Genomic DNA, 24815 nt, shown 5'->3' with positions numbered 1-24815 from the left:
AGAAACAAAGTGTGTCCTTCTCTGTTGTGTCGCATGCTGTAATATCCACTTGTTAAATAAAAACATTAAAGTACAGTAACAAGGTAATTGGATGCCTCCAGAAGTGCTTTGCAGTAGTTCCACACAATTGTTTCCTGCCTCCACATGTCTGCATTTTTGTAATATGTACTGTATAAGAAGGAAAGTCTTTTGTCTACAGTACAGTCTCTTCGTCGTACCAAATTTAGGTTCCTCTTGCATTTGTGTCATGATGAATTCTATTGTCCTTTTTACTTTTTGAATTTGTTATTTTCCCCTCTTATTATTGTTTAAATAATTAATGAAAAATTGTACACACTGCTTTTTAGTACCTGATGTTTGATTGTAAGTTATACTAAAAAGGAAGATACTATCTTTGAAAATTCTCCGTACCTGTTGAATGTTTTTAATGTGGTTTCCCATCGTTTTGCAGATAAATCAGAATGCACGGATTCTGCTGTAAATTCAGCAACTACCCAAGAACTTTTACAACATCTTGAATCTCGCAACATATCTTCCTCAGATGTGACCCGTCTACATCAGCTGAAATCCCTTGTATTGCTACAGGATATTGACAGACTGAAGAATGCTTTGAAACAATTCCAAGAACATTCCATGATGCCTCCTGGTATGTACCGTTCAGACATGATCATTCACTGATGTTCTTTTTTGTGTGGACTAAAATTCAGATTTGTCAGAGGTTTTTGTATAGGGAAGCTGTAAATAATTGTATAGTGGTAAATATGTGCTTATACAAGATTTGAAACCATATTTCCCACAGAAAAAATAATAATAACCAAACAAGAAACAGGGCATTACAAGTACAGAAACTTCATTTTCTTCAATGACTGCAGAGTACAAGATGATTAAGGTTCTTAAAACACTTTTTTTTAAATCTGAATTATTTTAATATTTAGTCATGTTTAAAGCATATTTTAATATGCTGTCTTTATAATCTTTTTAAATCATTGAAATTAACATGTTTATCTTGGAGTTTTCAGTCATCCAGTTTAGGATGTGTTTTACATGCATATGAATCAGTAAAGCCCATTATTTCATTTCGTTTTGGTTACCTACCTGGCTTCTTCAACATACAGATTTTTCTTGCTAATTTTGCTTTACTGATTTGTTATTATTTAAATAGAAATGTCAGTTTTAAGTTGCTAAAACCACTGTTGATTATGTAAAAAAGCAAAGTCTCTATAATAAATAATAATGTCATTCATAAAAAGAAAAAATATTATGTTACTAAACCATTTCATCCCTGAGGCCCAAGTCTGATTGAACTCATGTTCCTTTTGTTCTCTATTATATCCCCTGTAATTTTAGTAAGATTTCTTCTTGGACAGTTAATAGTTCCTCAAGTGATTGTGAGATGAGCATGTAGCCCATACAAGGTCCATAATAATTCATTTTTGAAGCAGTTGCTATTTAAATGCTCATTCATACTTGTCATTAGTACATTTGTTGGTGGCATCAGCCAAATCTACAAGATGTGCTGAATTTTCTTGCCTCCCAAGGAATTTAATCAGAGTTGAGAGCACTTGCTATGGCACAAGAGAATCTCAACCATTTCAGATCATCCTCTAAGTTCTTTTAAAAGTAATGACTCAAATGGTAGTAGCGTCGTAACAGAGTAAATAAGATCATAGCTATCAGATGCTTAGCAATAACATTCAGAGAAGAGACTGCTGTTCACAACATCGTTAAATAATTTACAGCATGATAGTGGCCAAAGATCACAGTCAAGATTGAAGCCTACTGTATGCTGTGTTTTGTTATAATACAGAAAAGATAAATAGATAATTCCTGCCTGCAGAGCTCATAGCTGATAAATTTTGAAAAGGACACTTTTGTAGAGTTAAATGTGGATTCTTTAAGATGTAAAAAAGTTTTATAGATTCTGATAGGTACGAAGTATGCAGGTATGCTTGGAACAAAATCCTTCTTGCATTCAACCATCAATTTCAAGCCTAGATTCTATGATCTTAATTCTTATCAGATAGTCCCACTGGATTTAATACACATTTGCAAACTATGCAGGACTCAGCAATAATAGTGGTAGTGGTAATTGGCCCTTTATTAAATGACCTAATTCAGTTTCTATTGATTAAATCAAAGTGGAGCCATTGAAGTGACCACAGTCATGATATTTCTTACAGGCCTTATCCAAATTCTACTGAATACAGCAGGAAATCTGTTGGTTTTGCCGCCTTTAGGCAAGCTGCTGTTTCCTTTTATATACCAGAAATGTCAAATTGAAGAGAGAAGAGAAAACAGAAACAAATTAGAAACAAATCCATGCAACTACCCTGATTTTCAGGTGGATGTTTTTGTCACTTGAAAAAGCAGAAAACAATTTTCTGAGTGATTTTTTTAAATTCATTTATGTTTCTGCTGGTATAGCCTGAAACTGTTTACTCTTCCTGTTGATTTTTTTCCTAGTAACTGTTGTCACTCCAGGCTCTAATCTAATCTCATGCCAGGTTCACAGTGGTGTAACTTAGTTGATTTGATATTCATGAGGTGCAACAATGTGAGAAGAAAATATATTGTTATGAATTATTAAAGGATAATTGAACACCTGCTAGATATTAATTTAGCTCAGCAGAGTTTAACAATACATTCTATTTGTAACAGAAGAATTTCAGTGAATGAGAATATAATGCTATGAAATTTTACCTTGAATTAGCCTTTTAATTATACGTTTATTTTTACTATCTTTGTCTCAATAATAGGTCGTCTTGCCCAGTTTCTAAAATTTTAGATTTCATTCCCAGCGAGCAGGTGATAGTCAGTTATAAAAACTTGTTGTCTCAGCAAATTGAAGTTCTTTTAATAGAAATGCAGAGTAGGACTGTTTATGAAGATAAAAATGTACACTACATCATAGAAATCTTTTTTTTTTTTAAGATTGTATGATTTTCTTGCCTTTTTTTCTGGTTTTGACTATTTTTACTGGGACATGATGTCCTAGAAGGAAAGGTTCTTCCTTCTTAACATAATGAAAAGAAAACAATTTTTCTTAATTTTCACAGGGTGTATTATTTTTACAAAATGAACCTATTTTATTTCCTGTAGTTCAAGAAGCAGTATGTTAATCCTTTTTCTGTAGCTATGATTCTACTTAAGGTGCCAGCATCAAAGAAGGAATATGGGTGCTATGTTTTGTCCAGTTTTGAATTTACTTCAAGGAAAGAAAGAGTAGGAAAAAACTGTGAGAAGGTATCTGTCTTTCTCATATAAATAAACATTCTCAATTAGTAAACGACAAAGTAAACATACCATTATATAACTTTTTTTTTTTTCCACTGGTTCTACCAAATTCCATTTAGCAAGGTAATGCCTACTGGTGGCAGCCTTGCTTTTCTGAGTTACTTTTCAGAGTACTTTTCACTGCTTTAGAGTAAGGCTATGGACTGCCCGAGGTCTTCAGAAGGCCGCAAGTTGTAAAACCGCTGCATCAAGAGGATGCTTTGGAACTTCCTTCACACGTCCTAGCACATTATCCAGATTTGGAAACATGGTTCAGCCAAAAGAAGAAAGCAAGAATGAAATAAAATAAAAGTTTCTGTTTTATCTTCAGCTCTTAGATCTCACTATTTGCCATGTCAAAGAAAGGTATAAGAAGGTTGGTGGTGGGTTGGAAAACTTCTTCAGGAAGAGTAAATTGCTAAAGAGGTTGAAACAGAGAGATGATCAACAGTTATGTACTATCTTTAGCCCTTCATCCAAGAGAAAAAACATACTTGAAAAGAGCAAGAATCTCTATGATTAAGAGATACTGGTTGATCTGTCTAGACATCACCTGTTAAATGGGAGACTGCAGAGCATCTGAATAGTTACCTTGTGCTTAACTTCAGTGATCATGCAAAATTGATGATGGTCAACAAATTTTGTTTGCAAATGGTTAGCTAAAGTTTTGTTGTTCTCAGGTTTTAAACAAGGAACAATGTCCTATTGCTATTTCCATTTATTTTGTAGTCCTTGATGAAAAACACATAGCTCCACCTACAGTCTTCTCTAAATGCAGGGAACAGAAAGCTTAACAAGTCTAACAGACACACATTTCTAGTGATGGGAGCTTTGCTGGTCTGTCAGAAACCGGGTGGCCAGATGCCTTCATGATCCTGCACACTGCAGTGGGCAAAAGCAAAGAGCTGTACCTGGAATTAATGCCCATTTGCTGGTTGGAAACGATAGCTTTGAAATGAGGGCTACTTAATTCTCATTTCACATGAATTATTAAAGCATAGGTGATCACCTAATTTTAAAAAATATGTCATTAGCTCCTAATTTATGAACTCATTCGGTTTCTACTCATCTTCATTCCATTATCTACTAACATTTTCCCTTTGTTGGTTAGTATCAGGTCTCAAATATACTCTTCCCGTGTTGCCTAGGAAATTATCACTCACCAATGAGCTAGAAGCTTCTTTTAACTGTAATTTTTTGGAGATTTGTCCTTTATATATGTCTCCTTTGGGGGGGGGGGGGGCTACATTTCACAAACCAGAAGTAATAGAATTACTGTGCACCAATACGGATACACAGAAGCCCTAAAATGATTAAATTTAACTTTTTTTTTTTTTAAATGAGTTTTCAAAGAAAAGGAAATTAAATGAAAGTTATATTAGCATAATATTATAGAATCATCTTAAATGTGATATTATGTGATAAGTACCATAGAAATTCCTATCATTAAAAATAAATAAAGTTAAATAGATAAACCTTGAATTAAGACTGCAATGTGGGGGCTTTAATACAGCTGTCTAGACGTGATTTAATACAAGAAGACTTATTCTCAACCGCGACTGCTAGGTGCTACTGTAATGTAAATAATAATGTGTGAAATTACACTCCAGAAAGAAAGAAATGGAGAAGATTGGACTCTTTTAGCCTTACCCATAGGATCATATCATTTAAATAATTTTTTCTGAATTAATGAACCATAATAAATGAAGCATTCAAAAATAAAGAACCAAAATTGTATCTCATACAAATAACTGACCTCTTAGAAGAAAATGCACCTGTTTAGGAATTCATATATATTAGCCTTCAAGCTCCAATGTCTGTATTGTTTTTATAGAAATGCTGATATCAAATGGAAACAGATGTTCACATAACTGTTTTTCTTTAACGTTCAAAAATGTTATTGAGATATTTCAGGATAAACATTTTTTCTTTGTTTCAGATCATACCAAGACAGTCATTACTCTGTTTCACTACTGGATTACAGATATCCTTCCTGTGAGGAACAGGAAATAAAGCCTTGCCTGTGTCCATATGTGCAGGGTTAAAATTTAATATACAAGCTCTTAACCAAGTAGCAATTATTCAGGAAGAACAGTGTCAATATACGTTCTACACCTTCAGGTAATTTAATATTTTTCATTGTTACTAACTCCAGAAGACAATAAAGAGGGTACAACTACATATGATTTTTGTTCTTGGTCAAGAATTATATATATGCTGTATGGCCTGAATCTTCAGCTGGATGAGTATGTATATTTCACTTTGGGATATGGGCCTTACCTAAAATGATTAAGTTTGTATCAAGTATTTTGTTTAAGAGGTATAGTAATTTTTATGTGTATTAATTGATAGTTCCTTTCTGGAAGTTTTATATCTTGACTTTTCTTGTTTATGTGTAATATATATCTGTCTACCTGAAACATAGAAATATTGTATTTTTATATGTATTTTTATATTTATTAAATTGAAGCAAAAATGCATCTGAGGACTGTATTTTTGCTGAATAAACTGATAAATTATGGAAGTCGATAAATTTCTACACCTACATCATGTAGGAATTATACAGGAACTTTAATGGCATTTTCAGAACAATTCAATTGTGTTACAATTTTGTGGGCTTCACTGACTGCAGAACTACAGAACTGGGCTCTCTTACTGATTACTGTGCAGTCCTTCTGCACCTGCGTTTAACTTTGTGTAGATGATATAATAAATAAGATCCATGGCATAGTTGTAAAATGATTTTGAATCCTGAAAAAAAGTGCTTTGTAAGCGAAGGACTCTTCTCTCAGCTGAGTCATTCACCTGATAGGTGATACAGGAGAAGCCGTTTCATGTCACAGTGTGTTAGTTTCCTCATCAGTACGATGGGGGCAACATATTTATCTCTGCCAACATGTGCTTGGAGATATATTACTGGCAAGTAGTGTATAAATATTGCATGTTTTTTGTTTTGAATTTTTATTATATTGCCTGGTATATCCTATTGCAATGCAGTGTTTTAGTGATACTCATATATACAACCATACCTCATTCTTGTTAGTTGAAAAAAAAAAAAAAGAAGGCTCATGCCAAAGGATAGCAGGTGCAGAAAAAATGGTGTTATGGCTCAGTCAGGTGTTTGCAGCCCTAGAGAACTTGAGTTAGGTTTGTATCTGCTAGGAGAGATATCTAAACCAGACCTCGCACACAGGAAACTAATAGCATATTCCCTGTTTTAAAGTTCCTGACTTGCTAACACATAAGCACTGAATTGTAGCTGTGGTTTTCCACTGAGCTGCTGTGACCCTCAGTCCCACAGCTGGAGAATGAAGAAAGTATCACTTGAATGTGAGCACCTAGGTACCCTATTGCCAGACCCCACAGGAAATTAACCACCTCATCCTCAGATTGAGGTTTGAATGCTGTGCAGTAAGTGAGGCCTCGTAACTGCACAAAAAGGGTATATAGCAGCTCATTAGGTAAGCATCATCTATCCCGTACAGTGAAAATGAAAAAATAAAATGAAACTGTGTAATTAAAGACAGTATCATAAAACACAAGTCCAAAACAGGTAGAATTAGGACTGTGCAAACAACTGTAATTCCTGTTTCCTGATACTTGAAGGACTATGCTAAGGGATGCTATAAGGCTGCTACCTTTGGTGGGCTCCAGGACCTGGGGATTTGGTTCCTGCTCCTTGTCTGCTGGAGCCCAGCCTGGTGCTCCTAGAGACCTGGGTGTCCCTCCATCCCACACTGATGGATGCAACTGCAGCTCTCGTGTTTCCAAGTTCAGCCAGTAGCGAGGCGTAGAACATATCCCAGGGAGACAGACGTGCACATACACACGTGTACGCAGACAACAACGACTGACGGACAGACTGCCACAGTCAGGGCACTGTCTTTAACAACACGCATGTGTAACCCTGCCAAGCCTCACATAAAACCTAAGTACAGACAATCATCTTCTCTGCCCTGTTATGACCAAAGCTCACTAGTGAAAACACACAGGCCTTCGCTTTCTAGATGCGCAGGCATACTCACGTTAGCAGATCCCTCAAATATCAGCACGGGCACTCAGTCTGTCTGATATCCCTGCCTGAATCCTGGGCCCTCTCAACTGCTCGTTGGGTCTCCCACTCCTCAGCTAGTCCAGCCTGACACGCTCCTTCCAACAGATGCGCACCTTCACACTCGTCACACAAGCACACAGATCCTTCAGGTATCAGCCTGGCCTTGGCCTCTCTGCCCAGACCCTGAGCCTCCTACTCACTGAGTAGTCCAGCTTGAAGCTTTGTACATGTACAAAGACACACAAATCAGACTAGGAGAAAATAAAAATGCGGTTCCCCCCCGGTTTCTGGTGCTGAGACCCTCGCTCAGTCCAGTGGCTGGCACCACAGACGTGGAGGCTGCTGTCACCCAAGGTCTCTCCGGTTGCTGGTTCTTAGTTCACTTGCTCTAGCTTCTGCATTAGAGGGTATGTGGAATTTGCAGCACTCACACAAGGGACAGAGAATGAGATTTACGTGGAAAGATAGTTTAAAAGGATTAATTAGAAAATGGGATGGACTGTGGTGATCAGGGGCAGGGTTCAGTTAGATAACTGGTCTGACTTGTGGCTGCTTACATGTGACTGGCCCCTTTTAGCCTTTATCCTCTCTATTCTCCGCTTTTTCCTCCCCATTCCCCCTTTTTCTCTCTTTTAGCCTTTCTCCTAAACATTCCTTAATAAATTATGCATCGTCCCACAGGCCCTCCTTGTGTATCCATAACCCAGTTTATCTTTTTACCCCTTCTTATGTTACAAAGTCCAGATTGGTGATCTCCAGAGCTATGCCTGTAGTTTCTTAATGGACCATCAATTAGAGACTGGAGAGCTTTAGTCCTTACTATAATCTCTGTTATTGCTTGCTGTGGGTTTTGTTTATTGCTCTCTCTGTTACTTATGATTCCCTTTGAAGTGAAAAGGTCCTTGATCTGACATGAATGAACATTCCACATACCCTTACAGACTGGCTTTGTAACCTTAGTAATGTTATTTTCACGTAAGGTAATGGATTTTGTTGCTGCATAAGCAGTTTCTATATCGTCTTTTTTAACCCGTGTATGTCAAGAAAAGGGTTGCTATTACCCAAACATAAGAGGAAAAGAAACAGTGCAGAAAGTCCCTTAGTTCTTACTCATAGTAAGAAAAACTTGAAAAACCTTCTGTGCTGTTGGTAGCCCATACAAGTCCCTGTACATACTGTAGTTAGATAGGGTCATGCTCCATTTACTTCCTATCTATTTGTTGCCTTCCTAGAATTAATTACACACAGTGCTAAGGGTTGTGGGTTATTTATGGACTGGGAGAAGCTAGGATTCCCAAAAGAAATACATTTTTGATGATATAGGAACGTGTTTTGTATGTATATATGTGACATGTATAAATAGGTGGGAAAAAATTACACATTAACTGAGAGTAGGCTAGTGGTCAGTTTACCAGATTTTACATAAACATGTTTTCTGGGCTGAAATATTATTTTGCTTTTTAGTTACTTTTGCAGTTTATTGGGCAATTTTATTATAGTAGGACCTTAACTTTATTATGGTTTTCATTGTGGGTAGGACCTTTCGAAGGGGTGGTAAAATAATTTAATTGTGGAATGCCATCCTTAGTATAACAGAATTCTGCATTAAGAATTTTACTTTATTATTTCTGTTTCAATGCTTAGCTACTTCTCATACTATTAAAATGATTTATTAATTAAGCTGAATTTCAAGTAGCTGCATACAGAGGAACAGATATGGGTATCTTTGCTAATCAGGAATATTTTGTACTATCAGCAGTCTAATCCCAGAATGTGAATAAAATTTCTTAAATCAAAAATGTTCTTTGCTTGAATGGGGCAATAATGGAGAAAAGACTGCTTTCAGTCTCTCTTTTTTCCTTTCACTTCAACCACTGTATAAGCCTTATATTTAGTGCAGAAATGAACTGGTCCTAACAAAGCTAGCCTGGGAAACATTTCAGAGCATAGCAACTTAGAGGCAGTGATATCTGATGTCTTTGTAAATGACCTGTGATATAAGCTGAATCTTACGGTTATCAAACCTACCACTAACAAAGATTATAAAGAGCAGAGGATAAAGTAAAATCTGAGATGTCTGAGAGTTTAGAAAATAGGACCAAATCCAAGCAGATACGTCATAGATCGTCATTGGAGATAAATGCAGTCACACAAGTGTACTTGTTTCTGAAACAAACACACCAAACAATGGTGTGCTCAACTGTAAGAAGCAGAAGGACACTTTAAAGCAACATGTGAAAGTACATAGTAGAAAGATCTAGTTTAAAAGCAAAAGAAAAGGACATTACCCATCCTATAATTGTATCAGTTAGGCAATGTACTAAAAATGATGGGGGGGGGAAGCATTATTTGGTTCAATTTTTAACACTCTATTTGCAGTAAAAAAGATTTCATACACCAGAATTTTAATGCGTAGTCACTTTTCTGTGCTCCTCTAAAAGAAGTGATGCTGATTCTCCCTATACCTTTTATTGTTTACTCGAACAGGGTTATAACCAACACATCCAGAATATGAAAACTGAAAACTGTAAATTAATATCCATCAGTAAACACAGTGTGTTTTTACATTCCACTATACATAGCTCCTTCAACATAGAAATGAAGCATTTTTTGCTTTGGATCCTCATGCTAAACCTATAAATGGCACAGGAGACAGACGTGAAGTTTTGCTTCTTGCACATCATTCAGTCTATTGAACATCCAATATTGTGGAATTTTTGAGGCGTTTTTATGGTAAATTTTGCATCAGAGAATTTTAGAATAAACTCTGCATACACTATTATCAGCAGATTTCAGATTTCTGAGAAGATATAACTTTTACATTTTGTTTTTTAAAACTTACATAGACTCCAAGAGTAGGAAAAAATTAAGGATCAACTAGAAAGCAGCCTACGTGTGGATTCAAGAGTTAATTTTCTGGTTTGCATAATTGAACGTTACATAGCAAGGGAGAAATAGCAGCATGGTGGAAGAGAAGACGAAGACGGGCTCTGAGTAGATGCCGGTCCCTTCCCTACTCCATGTACAAAGAAAACAGGATGAAGTAGTTTTGAGCCTCTGCAGTAGTGAATATCTGGTCACTGCTTGTATGCAAGAGTATGAGTCCAAAGCCATTACTGCTATATATAAGTACATGGTTTATTCTCAAAATTGCCTGTAAGGTCCTAATTCTTCTCTTTTGTGGATAAGTTAATATGGGGAGCAGTCCCTATTGCTATAGAGTTTTACTGTTTCTTAAATGGTGCAGTATTTTTATAGCACGTTGCAATCTTGTAGGGTTATAAATTCCCTAAAGTGTTTTCTGTGGCAGCTGGCTTTTCTCCCCTGCACCAGTGCAGGGGGATGCTGCTCCGTGGGCTGAATCTCTGAAATGCCATGTTGAAAAAAAAGCCTTTCAAAAAAAGCCACGGAAGGAAAAAAGTGGTGAGTGGCAGCATGAAAGCAGAAAATTGTTAAGCTGTCTTTGAAGAAAACATACTTCACTCAGTAGTATCTGGTATATCATAAAAACAGTCCACAGAAGTAGAATGAAAAGTCGTGTGTATCAGACTTGTATGGTATGCTGTGTGTCAACAATAGAATAGAAGTGAAAAAAAAAAAAAAAAACCAGCAAACTGTAAGACTGGAAAAATGCTGATATTTAGGCCAACCTCAGGTTGTAGTTAAGTAGATTTTGTCGTTAATTGCTTCAACCCTAGGTTGTACGTAAGGAGGGCTGCATTGCATATGCTTGTGTAGCTAATTTAGCTTCATTGTTAACTACTTGGTCCTCCACACTGCATCTAAGTAAATTTTTTTTGAATAGGGTAATTATAATGTCTGAGTATTTCACGATTTTTAATACGTTTTCTTAAATGAAGAAGATTTATATTTTTAAACTGCCAAATATACGCTGAACAAAGCCACGGCAGAAACACACAGTACATACATATCAAGAAAAAAGAGAAATTTAGAAATGCTGTGTATGTTTCCTACATCTAAAGATCTAGGGAAGAACTGTATATTTTATGTATTATTTGAAAACAGTATAAATGCTCCACAGTCAGTAAAGGCCAAATGTACAGTTTTAATAAGGACATTCTCCAAGTTGAGTGCTTAACTTTGTAGAATTAATAGTCTGTGTTCAGCTTAATGAACTATATACATTTGTAAAATACATAAGCAAGCTGTAGTTCTCTTTTACATTGTTACATCCCATTTTAGGGTGCATTTAAAAAAAAAAAGTGTTATGTAAGATTGAAGAGGACTGCACAAAAATAGAGAAGGAATGAATCTGTGGTTTAATTCCTTCTTTTCTGTTACATCAACTGTAGGCTGCTATAGGTTGCGTCAACTAGAGGCTGCTTTTCTTCTCTTTGAAGATCTTTGCCAGTCTCCTCAGTCCCTCAGTGCACAGATGGTTCCTCCATCCTCAGCCTCTGGTACTAGCTTCCATCACCCATTTGTTACGTTTTCAGATTAACACTTGTGTGCTTTTTCTCCACAGACCTCTACAGAGCAGTCTTTCTGTCTTCTTCCTTGCCTTCTTTAGAACTGTCCTTTGCCATAATGCTGCTCAAAAGCTCGGCAGCAGCTAGGTCAGTAGTGTGCTAAGACAACTGCCTACTGTGATGACTAATGTTGCCTTATTGTATCTGTATACTCCCACATCAATCTGCCTATTTTCTCATCTGTTTTTTCTTAAACTAGCTGCAATTTGACACAGGGATTGTGAATTTGTACAGCACCCAGCACAATGCTATTACATCTCAGGTGGCAGTGTGCTAGGGTAATGTAACAGATTAAATTATTATAAAGAATATGCTAGAAGATTTTGTAAGCAAGGGTGCTGATGGTTAAAAATGGCATAATCATTTTACACAGCACAGGTGATCTGTCTACTGAAGCAAGGACCAGGTACTCCACCATGTACACATTGGAGGCAGCGTTCATCTTCCTAAGAAGAGCTTGGAGGCTCACAGGGTGGGATTCATTTCTCCTGATTTCTGCAGTGTAGATGTTTCCATCTAAGAACCTTTACAATCACTGGATGAAATAGATACCTGTACAGCCCAGTATAACTGATTGCTTCTAGACATCTATTTTAGGATGAGAACAGTGGTACAGAGAGAAGAACTTACGCCTTTACGTTGGCTGTTATGGGAGCATAAACAAGCAGGTCAGATGGAAACATCTACATTGCAGGCACCTGGATCTTGTTGAAAAAAATGCACTCACTGCAACTGGGAAAGAGACAGGAGGGTACATTTTGCATTACTAAAGCATCACCTGCTCCAGGTGCTGGTCTGGTAGTGGCAAGCTCCTTCAGCTTGGCTGGGGCCATGACCCCTCCCCTTGCTGCTTTCACACCTTCTGCTGGGAAGCCAGTGTCCAGAGGTGGTAAAAGGGAGAAGAGAAAGAGCTGTGTACAGCTGTGCTTGGAACTCACCCAGTGCATGCTGAAGAGGGACTTCTCCTTTTCCTCTCCTTCCCTTTATGCACTCATGCACAAGGTGGCCTAAAGCAAACTGGTTACCCATTACCTGTGTTTTAGAGAGTGAACCGATGGCAAATAAAGAGTCAAATCATAGGAGTAATCACCAAGCTCTGTAGACGTAGTGATAGCTGTTTGATCTGAATCTGACATGGTAGGAGCTTAAAATGAAGGTCATGTTCAAATCTGATTGGAATTCAGAGAAAGCACCTTAGCTTATTACCATTACTATAGTGCTGGATTCTATTTACATTGGTAAACAGTTTAAAATACTTGACATGTTATTCAGTTAAATCTCTGATTGCTAACTGACAGACCAAAGTGCATCGATTTTTCCAACCACATTAAGCTAAGTACATGGCACAGTGTTTCATTAGCCCGTCTGCTTAACCCTTCCACATTAATTCAATTACCCAGTATAAAATTAATGTGTAAAATATTAAATAACTCTAAACTTTTAAATTAGAAGGCATTGCAAGAATATATTAATCTTGATAGTTTCTGACATATACTTATTACCGGGTGATTTACAGTCTGCTATGAATCACATTGTTATACAGATGGCAAAAGTCACTCAGGGAGTTTTTTTCTTTGCATTCTCTCAGTAAATTGATAGATTGATGGAGGTTAAGGCTGAAAAGGACAGGAGATTATCTTCTATGACCCCATCTGGATATCAGGCCATAAATTTTCCTTTTACTTCAGGATGGAGACCAGTAACTTGACTCTGACAAAAGCACAATTTGTTTTTTTGGCTAAAGGAAGTCTTGTGCAGAGACAGGCAAGCTTGATTTAAAGACATCAAGAAATGAAGACTGAGCCTCTTTGTTCATTTATTTCAGTACCCAGTCACTCTCACCGTTAGAAACCTGTGTTATTTTTTGTTTGAATTTGTCTACATTTAACTTTCAACCATTAGTTCTTGGTATGCTTTTCTACACTAGATTAAAATAGTCCCTCACTAGCCAGTATTTTGTCTGTAAAAGCATTTGAACACTGTAATCAAGCTACAAGGCAACCTCCTTTTTGGTAACCTGAGAGGATTGTCTCTTTAAATTACTTGCTTTAAGGCATTTTCTACAGTCTTCAAATCATTTTTATGGCTCTCTTCCACATTGTCTCCCTTTTTTTTTACATCACTTAGAGAACAAGTGTGTGAACTGCACATAGAACTTCATTTAAAATCTCAGCAGTGCCAACTTTCTCCATTGTTTATATCCACTTTTTGCCATAGGATTTTGTAGAGAGTCCATGTTGAATTATTTGCCATGCTAGACAAGTACCCATCTTGAAATTTATTGCTTTCTAGGATATAGTCCCTGGTTGTGTCCTTCTTGTTCTGACCTTTTGTGTGGTCATATCAAGTGTCTGACCTTTTGTGTGGTCATACCAACATTAATTTTCTTTGACTGTGTCTAAATTAGTAAATGATAGATTGCTTTGTGTGCCTGTACTGCTTTCATTAATGCCTACTATCTGCTAATCTTGGTGTCGTCTGCAAATTTTACCAGCGATGATTATGTTTTCTTACAGATCATTAATAAAAAATTCTGAACAGTGTTGAATCTAGTACAACTCTTTATGGGATCCAAAGAGAAATAACATAATCCAGTCACGATGCCGTATTTCTTCCTTCTTTTTGAAAACTGAACACAGACCATCTGATTTCTAATGTATTTAACATGCACTTTATTGTCTTGTACGCTTTTTTTCTTTTGATCAGAAAGTCATGTGGCACTAGGTAACTCCACAGGAGTCTAAATAGCACAATGTGTAAAGACTGCTGCTCCCAGCAAGTATTTCTTCATTTTTCTGCAAGAGCAAGCGTTATTTTTTTTAGGTAAGGATGAGAGTCCAAACTAAAGACACATTACAAAAATATGTAAATCTTTGTTTTTAAAGTATGTTTAAGGGGAAGCAGAATATGTGAAAAGTGTTCACTTAAATAGCCTTTCAACTTTGTCTTATGTGTTTATTTTGAATTTGCTGCTCTGCAGGGAATGGTTTGTGTTAGTTAAGAATGTTTATTCTGAAAGATCCCTTGTTTTTAAACATCAAAGGAAATTTTGTAGCTGTTTCTTTACTTTAGTTCTGTCACCAAAATGCAGTGCACTGTTGTGATTCCAGTGTTCTCTGTGTTCAACAAGACAATCCCATGATGGTGTCTAGTGTATATATTATTGGTTGTGTTGCAGCTGGTAATTGAGGGAAGATCCCTGCAAAAAGCACATTATCTACTGATGAAAAATATGATTTGAGACTTAGGAATTTGCGTGGGAAGTAGGGCATGCAAATTTTCAAGTTTTTACAGAAGCAGTTCTCTGAGCAGATTTCCAGGGACATAGCACAGACCTTTAACTCTCAGTGTTAGCATTAACTACCTAAACATTGTCTACACCCTCATCGATTGTTGGACACCAGTGTGAGGATTCATCAGAGACGCTCATCTAACGTCTTATCTCCCAGCTTCTACTGCTCATGGAATGCCCAGTTGCAGAGGAGAGGCAATTGGTATCATGAATCAAAATGCAGGCTGCATTAACATTTTCTGCTGGAGCTAGAAACAGCATAGAGAAATCCCAGTCACTCTGTCCAGAGCTGTCACAGGCCAGAAGGACGCGGGAGCAAATACTCAGGAAGATCCTTATACGAGATCGAGCTGCCTGTGGGATTCCCACTTCAGTGCAATGGTTCATCACCCTCGTGGCTCCCTTTAGTCAAGGCTGTATCACAGGCTGGCCCCAAAGCTGCACAGTGGAAACACAGCGGAGTAATAACAGCATAGCAGCACAGCAACCAGCAAAGTCACAGTAAGGCCAATTAGCACCAGCACTAAACATGAAAGGAAACAACTTATAACTCGTACCACCCCAGCACCAGCTGCAGGAGCCTGCAGTTAGAAGGCAGAATTAAATGTTTTGTACCAGAAACTGAAAAAACAAAACAAAACAAAACAAAAAAAAAACAGCCAAAGGTAAGAGAGATTCAGAGCAATGTATTGATTTCTTCTCTTTGTGTGAATAAAGCTGGTGAATGCAGTTCTGCAGCTTTACTTGAGGAAAGTCTAATTGCCCCAGCCAGAATCTGACCTGTGGCTGTATAAACCCCTCATACAAACAAGTAGTATACAGCCTCCTGCTCCCAAATTCTGTCTCTGTGCTAACACAGAACATGTCTTCTAGGGTTCCAAAAGGTTTTTTTAACTCTCCCATAAAATTTCTAGGGAACAAAAAGCAGTGTTTCTGTCAATATGTCCTGGGAACATTCTTTCAATCTGATTCCCTCATGCATAAGCAAAAGCTGTCAAGGTTAAACATCAAGCCAAGAACATTTCAGGTGTCCTTGTCAGGGTACCTGAGGTACAAATACTTAGCTGACTGCTGTGTTTCGAGAAGCCTATTCCACTTTCTCCGTACTTAGCAAGGCCTTGCCCCACAGGATGTGTAAGGCCCCGTTTCACAGAGCGAAAAGCAGTCTCACTGCCTGCAGGTACCACATGATGAGCATCTGAACACGGCAAGGTCCTGGGAAGCAACTGGCAACGATGACTTACCAAGGTGATGTGAGCAGGAGGAAAGGAGAGATGGGGCTATGCACGTGTGGTTGTGGTTTTTCCCGTGTAGATTGTGATGGTGGCTCACAGAGCTGTTGTGCGCTGTGCTTAACAGCACCCTTGTGAATTTCCTCAGGCTTGCGCTTTCAGATGGGACTGGTGGGAAACCTGGCACATAAAAGTCATGAACCTGAGCTGGCCTTAAGCAAATACCTCTAAGGGGATTGTTAGTCTTTTGAATAACTGAGGGTCCTCTTTATCAACCTTAATGCCTATCCAGTTGTCCAAGGCTGATCCAAATCATCAGAATTACTGTTACCTAGAAATTACTGATGCTTTGTACAGCAGTCTCTTAAATAGGATTTTCGATGAAGCCAACCAAAGAAGTTTGAAAAGAACCCTATAGTACTAACAAAAGAATAAAACTAGCAGTTAGAAATACAAACTAGGCTAGTCTGTCACCTTTCTTCTGAATCCCTGCATTTTTTGTCATTCTCTGTGCATGTCCAGGATAAGCAAGTCACCTGAAAGCCTACCCAATAAAGGCATCGTACACACCGTTTCTGTTCTTCTTCTTCTCTGGTTTAAATCTGAGTTCGTGGACCTAGATGTTATCTCAGTGCATGACACTGTGTGCTTGCATTGCCGTTATGCCCTGCAGGAATATTTATTCCTTTCCCCAATCTGGCAGCATGTGCTTGTGAGCAAGAGTCATTTCAGCCGAGTATTCTGTTCTGCGCAATGCCCTCACGCGGTGGAAACTCAACGCTCAGCTCAAGAGTATTGTGCACCAGGATGTTAACTGTAAAACTGGCAGTATTGCTTTGGTGCAGAGGCTTCCTCCAGGCACCCACAAGACAGATGGCTCTATCAGTACACAGCCATTCACCTCTGCATTGCAATTGGGAAGAAATGCAAACAGAAATTTCTAACCGTCTTTACTAAGCAATTTTACAGCTGTCTGTCTGAAATTAAAGCACACTCCCTTGGTTGTGCTTTGCATTGTTATAATGACTGGCTTTTTTTTTTTTTTCCTTCACATTGCCACACTGAGAGTAGCCTTCCACTGAGTTTTTAATGCTCACAAAAATACACTAAGCTAACCAAGGTCAGTGCTTCAGATGATAGGGAACCAAGCAAAGGAGGATTCTGCATAATCTATATCCCTTGAACACTTCCTATAGATGAGTTTAAAAAGCAATCTCTGGTAGGAAAGGACTTTTGTGTAAAAATTAAAAAAAAATAAAAATTGTGTAGCAATTAATTGATATGTATCTCAAAGAAAGTCTTCATGGAACTTACATGAAGGATAGCCTGCAGCCCATCAGTCCTGTTCCTCCTGGACCAAACCACGCACTGGTCTTTGAAATGGTGTGAGCCAAAGATTGAAGCATTGCCTTTCTCATTAATTCAATGCCTGTCTTTGGCTTAAATGAGTGGGACTCCCTGAATATGCCTCTCAAGCTAGAGTGAGTTTTCCACTGGAGTCAAAAGCTGGTCAGAGCTAAATTTTAAGTTGAAGCAGCCAGGGTATTTGCACCCCCGGGCTATTGCAGTGCCTTTACTCCAGTTTCCAAATAAAATTAAAACTGAACTATGCCTAGCTAGTAATACCACCTACCTATCAGGGAAGAGCAGTTGGCTGAAACTGATATTTCTGAGTGCTGTAAAATGGAAGGAGTTTGCAGTAAGCTCTGCAATTACCTTCAGAGTGAGACAGTGTGGCACAGCAGCTCCTAATTCACAGGACAGCACTGCACTGAAAGCAGCCCGTCAGCCTTGAAATTGGAGAAATCAACATCTGATAGTCAGTAAAAATCTTGTTGACAAGGTTATGGTGCAAGAAGGAGATAAAAATCTCAAAGGAATACTTTTTTTCCTTTGTATGTGAGGGGGATGTTAATCCTTATGCAATTCCTGCCTTGGAGGAGTACAGGAAGATTAGAGAAACCCTTCCCTTGAACTCAGGGTAAGGAAAGAAAATCCAGTCCATATTCAAAAAAATTTATTTTTCTGAATGTCTGAGAAGGCTATAGAAATGTTGGTAGGAACATGAGAAGTAGAGGAAGGCGTAGGAAAAAATAAGCAGGAAAGAAGAGTAAAAGGACACGTCTAACTTGAAGAGTCCTGTTTACACATTCTTCATAGAGAAAATTTTCTTACTTCTGATTATATACTTTTTGCACATTCCTGTATCTTTTTCAACTCTGCATCATCCTTTCGGAGATGGAGAACCAAAACTGCCCATATTATTAAAAATACAGGTTCACCGCATGTTTTTGAAGTGTTCTTTGATTTGTTCTGTAGTCCTTTCCAAATAATTGGTTGCTTTTTTGACCCTTACTCGTTACTGAGCTGACATTTTCATAGAAATGCTATTTCATTCCTGAATGGTCATAATCAGCCTACATAGCTATATGCACACCTTTGCCATACCCTATATAGAATTTCATCTGCCATTTTATCACAAGTTGTTCATGATCAAAGTGTGCTTCTGCAGCTCTGCACAGTCAGCTTTCAATTTTTGTCTCTGTAATAAACATAGTGGAATCAGCAGTCTCTGTTCCCCCATTATTCATCACCTTTTTCAGGTCATTTAGGACTTTGCTGAGCAGCACAGATCCCGGCACAAAGTCCCATAGGATTGCATTGGTGATTTCCTTCCAGTGGGAACGCTTGCATTCCTACCTTTTCTTTAGTGTCTTTTAATTGCTTATTCATACAAATGAGGATCTTCATAGCCCATGAGACTTCCATTTATGAGATTTTTTTTTTCAATTTTTAAAAATCCAGTTTAGTACACCTTGACCATTTATTTGCCAATTCCTAAAAAAAAAAAAAAAAATTAATAATAGGCTTATGAGGTATGTCTCTTCCCTTCCCATGAAGCTTCATGGACTGTTGCCCAATGCATTTTTTCATGTGTCTGCTCGTTCTGTTCCTTGCAATGGTTATTACTGATTTGCCGAATGAGGACATCAGGTTAGCTGGTCTCATAGAATGATAGAAATATAGAATATGCCAAGTTGGAAGGGACTCACAACTCTTGGCTCTATGCAGGGCTACCTAAAAATCAAACCATATGTCTAAGAGTATTGTCCAAACTCTGGCAGGCCTACAAGGATCATTGAGTCCAACTCCTGGGTCTCCAAAGGACCACCCCAAAATCAGGTCATATGTCTGAGAGCGTTGTCCAAACACTTCTTGAACTCCAGCAGGCTTGGTGTCATGACCACTGCCCTGGGGAGCCTGTCCCAGTGCCCGACCACCGTCTTGGTGAAGAACCTTTCCCTAACACCCAGCCTGACCCTCCCCTGTCCCAGCTCCATGCCGTTCCCTCGGGTCCTGTCACTGTCCCCAGGGAGCAGAGCTCAGCGCCTGCCCCTCCGCTCCCCTCGTGAGGGAGCTGCAGGCCGCCATGAGGCCTCCCCTCAGCCTGCTCTGCTCTGGGCTGAACAAACCAAGGGACCTCAGCCAATCCTCACATGTCTTGCCCTCTCCCCTCTGGAGCCTTCACCATCTTTTTAGCCCTCCTTTGGACACTCTCTAATAGTTTTGTGTCCTTTTTTATACTGTGGTACCCAAAACTTTACACAGTGCTCAAGGTGAGGCCGCCCTAGCGCAGAGCAGCACGGGACAGTCACTTCCCTCGACCAGCTAGCTGTCTGTAGCTCCTCAGATCACCCCTGGAACCCTTTGTAACAATTTGCTGTTTTACCACCATTTTACCAGGCCTCTGATACTGAAACAATTCTCTGAGATGTTACACACCGCAGTTAGCATTTGTGTTATTTCATCCTTCAGTTGGTTTAGAGCCCTTAGGTGAATACCATCTGGTCCTAGTGATCTCTTAGTCTTGTGATGTGGGAGATGCAGTCTCTGAAGAGAGAAGTCAGTGCTAAGTCCAGGGTGTCATGCTTAAGTGCAGATGTTCACTACTGTTCCCCTCTTGTTTTGCTTTCCGCTCCTAGGTAATTTAAATTCTGTTTTAATCATTTCTGCTTGGCCTCGCAGTCAGACAGCCACAACACTTAATCAGAATAAAGACTGCCTAATGAAAAAATAAACATTATAGAAATGCTGCTCTTTTGATTAATGAATTTTTCATGCTTTATTTCCTGCATAGGTTGTTTTTCACTCTGCTGAACCTGATGAAAGAATCTTCTAGGGTTCAACTAGAGAGTTCACAGCATAAGAAATGTACCTTTACTCAGGATTAGGCCTAAAAATAGATCACCAATCATGCTAAGTACCACAACTGTGCCGGCACGATGCCATCCCAGAAATAATAGAAGTCGTATTAAGGGATTAGAACTTTTAAATAGTAATACAGATAGTAATGGATGGGAACCGTATGTAATTGGCAATGTGAGAGAATTACAAGGAAACAAAACAAGGGAATGTGTCAGAAAGTGTGCAAGAACAGAAATTCAACGAGAAAAGTTCCCACTAAAACCGTGTAATTTAGTTTATAGTTTTGAAGCATTTTCTGTCATACTTAGAGGGCTCCAGTAATTTATTATGTCTTACTATATCGTAGTTTGAAGTCTTACAGGACAATTTACAGACCTTTTGTATTCTAGGCGGACTAATTCATTAGCCTGTGCAGTGGAAACTCGCAGCATACAGCAGTATATGTTCAGACTTTTATATCTACAAGGATGGATCAAATCCTTTACATTTTCCAAATTAGAAACTGTCTGTGGATGTTACAGATCTAGATATCCGTAATTGCCAAGTGTAAGTAACTTTCTTATCAGACCACTAAGAAAAACTTCAGATGAATAGTTTAGAACTTCTTGATGTTCATACACATTTCTTTATGCAGTAAGGGTAAATCTGTATAAAATTCTGCATTTTGTTAATAACTCCAGGTTCATTTTTACTGTGATCACATGTAGAACAAGTTCCAGCCCTTCCAAAAAGATTATTGAGGCTTCAGCAGGTAGATCAGGTGCTTTGAAGTGTAAACCCTAAAGTTTTAGTTTGGGAAAAAAAAATAGCAAACCGTCATTGTAGGATTTATGACTCACAATTTATAAAACCATATGGAATATACTAACCCACACATTTTGAGTATCTAAAAAATTTGTTTGAAAAGAACAGAAATGTACCAGTGAAATGATTGACTGGAGTTGTGTACTTTTGTTGTAAATCAGTACTTCAGAATTAGAACAAAAATTATGGTCGTGCTTTGAATATATCCATATTATCTTCTTAGAATGAACCCTTTTCCATTCCAGAGTCCTGGTACCTCAAACTTCCTTACTGCATATATTTTTCCATGACATGGCTCTGCTCTGAGGCAAATCAAAAATGTCCCTAGCTAAAGAGAAAAGCAAGTTACAGGTGACGGGGTACTGTACGTTAGGGTCTTTCTCATACATAAAATCTGACAGTTCTTCACAAGCCTCCCAGTCATTGTCAGGCATCGCAGGAGATCTCATGGCCTTCTATCCTCAACTGCCATACTCAGATGCCTGCAATTCCAGAATTACATGTCAGAAGGCTATTTCTTAAGGTTTCTCATTTGTGGGATTCACTGTGAAGATCTGGCATATATGTTTCAGTGTGGGATGTAGAGGAAGAGGGGGAGGAAGAACCCTGTTCAATAGCTGCACAGGCACCTGCTCATATGCACAAAATTACTGTTGAGAAAATTTTACAGCAGCAATATAGAACTGCTGGGAATGATCTGTCCAGCTTCATACAAATGGTTCAAATTCAAAAGTCTTTAGGCTGTGTGTATATGCGTATTGGGTAAGTAACAACCCAGCAGGTCTGTATAGCTGTTCACTGTGTATCAAGCTGCAGAAGATACCTGGGACACTGTGATGGAGCCTCTCATCATCTGGGACTCTCTGCAGATGGAGTGAGGGATGTCTGTGAGACCACGCAGTCTGACAGTCGAGCTCTTTATCTCAGCAGCAGCAAAGGACACAACATGAAGAGTTCTCATCACAGATTGTAATACGATTTCTCGTATTGATTCTCACAGTGCAAAACACCCACTGAGGACTGGCTAGCCAGGAACACATGTTCAGCCTGGCACAGGAGCCAATATCTGGTGGGTGTCTTGATGTAGATGGAATCTAGTGGACTATGGGAAGGAGACCAGTGTTGAGGGGACATGTCTTGTTCCTTAAGGAGCTCACCTCTCTTTGTTCCATCTCTTCTAAGTGGAAGGGAAATTGCAGGCTCTTCACAAGAAAGAGCCTAATGCCTTGTTTCTTTGCCAAATAGGAGCCATTATATGTCACTCCTTTAGAGCAACAAATAACATACCACCTTGGATTAATAGGAGGTAATTGGCACAGTCACAGAATTGGATGTGCTCTTGAGTAACGATGTGTCTTGTAAGTGTTCTGTATCCAAATATATCCACAGGTCTGCCATAAGCTTCCCTGGGCAGAACAGCAGTGACACAATAGTGAGAAAATGACATTATGGTCTATGATTGTATCCACCGTCTTTACGAACTGGCAGGATTGCATTGTGTGTGCTTCCATTGCACCTCCTTGCTGAAGTAGTTGGCATGTGATCTGAATACTGGGACTGTTGCAAGACAGTGCATTGAAGCTCTATTACCAACTATTTCCAGGGTTATCTGGGACCTCCACTGGAAGTCTGCTCACTGCCTGCTAGATATGGACCTTCCCCAAATAATGGATGTGGATAAATCTTTCCGCCAATGTTCACCTGAGGTAATTCCCAGGGCAATGAGAACAGTGTGCAGTGTTCCAGCATCTCTGGTATCACGTTGTGCTGGCTGATTCCTGAGCCTAGCTCAGAAGCAGCAAGGCATAAAGCTGTTGCTTAAAAAAGACAGTCATTATTCCCCTCTGAGTTTTAAATATTCAACCCACTTTCCAGAAGTGGCTTTAAAGCAAAAGACACAACAAGAAAGTACTTGTGGTGCAATGTCACTTGCACAGCAGAAGTGGACAAGCTTCTACCCTCTCCTCAGCTTGCCCATATCTGCTAGCCCAGTTTTCTGTTGCAGTTCAATCTACAGTTCCTGGAAAGTTGTACAAATCATTAAGGTGGAACCAGACATCAGAGTTGCCAGTAGTTGGTGTGAGTGTGTTGAAATGTGCTAGTTGCCATTAAGGTCTTCAGACCTGCAAGACCCCAAGTCTTGCCTCTGCCCTTTAGTTGCTTTGTTTGGTTGGTTGCTTTGGTTTGGTTTGTTTGTTTTTATTTGTTTCAGGGTTTTTATTTTATTTTATTTTGGTTAGGTCTTTCTGATTTTCAGTTGTAAAAGGAGTAAACATATCTGCCCTATTGTACACCTTAGCTACAGAAAAGCAGGTAATGGGTTTATTTACCCAAACTGATCACACATGCATCAGTAACAGTCAGGACTGGCAATGTTCTGTAGGGCAATGGCTGTCTGCTGGGACAAGGGAGATGGGGCCCCCAAAATTGCTATACTTGCACATCAGATCATATTGTGTACCTCCTCCTGCAGGCCCTTAAATGCCATCCTTCTTATGAGATGGCTTCTCCATGTGTAGTGGGCCGCTCCATAAGCCTCAGTGTTGCTTTCCCTCTTTGAATACCTGTACTGAGTGAGGGGAGGTGGGCCTGAGCTATTGACTCTATCCAGTAGCTGGGAACTACGGTAAAAAGCACTGTTCAAGGACAAAGTCACCTTTCTTCAGTATCCTAGAGAAGAGGAAACGTTTGGTTATCCTATGAGCTGAGAATCCTTTAATGGATCACCTTATCCCTTCCCATGTGTTGGAATAGCCCTTTGGGATGATTCTTTGTGGTTCAATATTCCACAGCAGCAGCAAGCGAGAGCCAAAAGAGGGCGGATTGATCTTCATGACCAGTCTGCTGATATGGCCAATGTTTATGGAGCAGAGAAGGCACAAAGGATGACGTAGCAGAAGAATTTGGATTCTCAAGATGCAAAGGATTGTAGCACAGCTGTCTCTCTGGACAATATGCCGTAGAAATGGAGCCCATACTCCTTAGGAACCCTGAAGCTTTGCTAGAGTCCATGTGAGCCTGACCACGGTGCTTTCTCATGATCCTACCAAAGACAATATAGACATAGACTATCAGTTCTTCATGCTCTTGAAAGTCCCATGTCAGATGTGGCAGTGTATGGATTACATGCCAACCTTGAAAAGCCTAAAGGAGCGTATTGGGTTTACATGGCAAGGTTGGGTTAGGGAGCAGTGCTGTAAGGGTGGCCTGTGTGAGCAGAGCCCAGCAGCTGCCCCATGTCAGATCAGAGCCAGCTCCAGCCACCTCCAAATGGACATGTTACTGGCCACAGCAATAACATAAAAACATAAAACTGTTAGGCAGTGTGCAAAGGATGGCTATGAAGATGCTGAAGGGAACTAGAGGACAAGACATGAGGAGTGGCTGAAGTCCCTTGGTTTGTTCAGCCCAGAGCAGAGCAGGCTGAGGGGAGGCCTCATGGCGGCCTGCAGCTCCCTCACGAG

General features: G+C 39.1%; 1 protein-coding gene across 2 annotated transcripts in view; it reads left to right on the top strand.

Annotated features, from left to right (window-relative positions):
- Positions 1–24815, top strand: part of ERICH1 (glutamate rich 1) — a 99027-nt gene that overhangs the window by 65584 nt on the left and 8628 nt on the right. The window contains exons 5-6 of one of the 2 annotated variants that reach the window (XR_014581077.1): positions 452–646; positions 5213–5394. Coding sequence is in view for 1 of the 2 variants with exons in the window: in XM_083827698.1 (XP_083683824.1) it covers positions 452–646; positions 5213–5286 (269 nt within the window). In the remaining variant the exon portion in view is untranslated. Of the gene's footprint in view, positions 1–451; positions 647–5212; positions 5807–24815 lie in introns of those variants that run through there. The other variant, XM_083827698.1, reaches the window with a different exon arrangement.

This window comes from Anser anser (genome assembly GCF_964211835.1).
Source record: "Anser anser genome assembly, chromosome: 3".
In the NCBI taxonomy this organism is placed as follows: domain Eukaryota; kingdom Metazoa; phylum Chordata; class Aves; order Anseriformes; family Anatidae; genus Anser; species Anser anser.
Note: the sequence above shows the minus strand (reverse complement) of the source record. Positions and strands in the feature narration are given on the sequence as shown.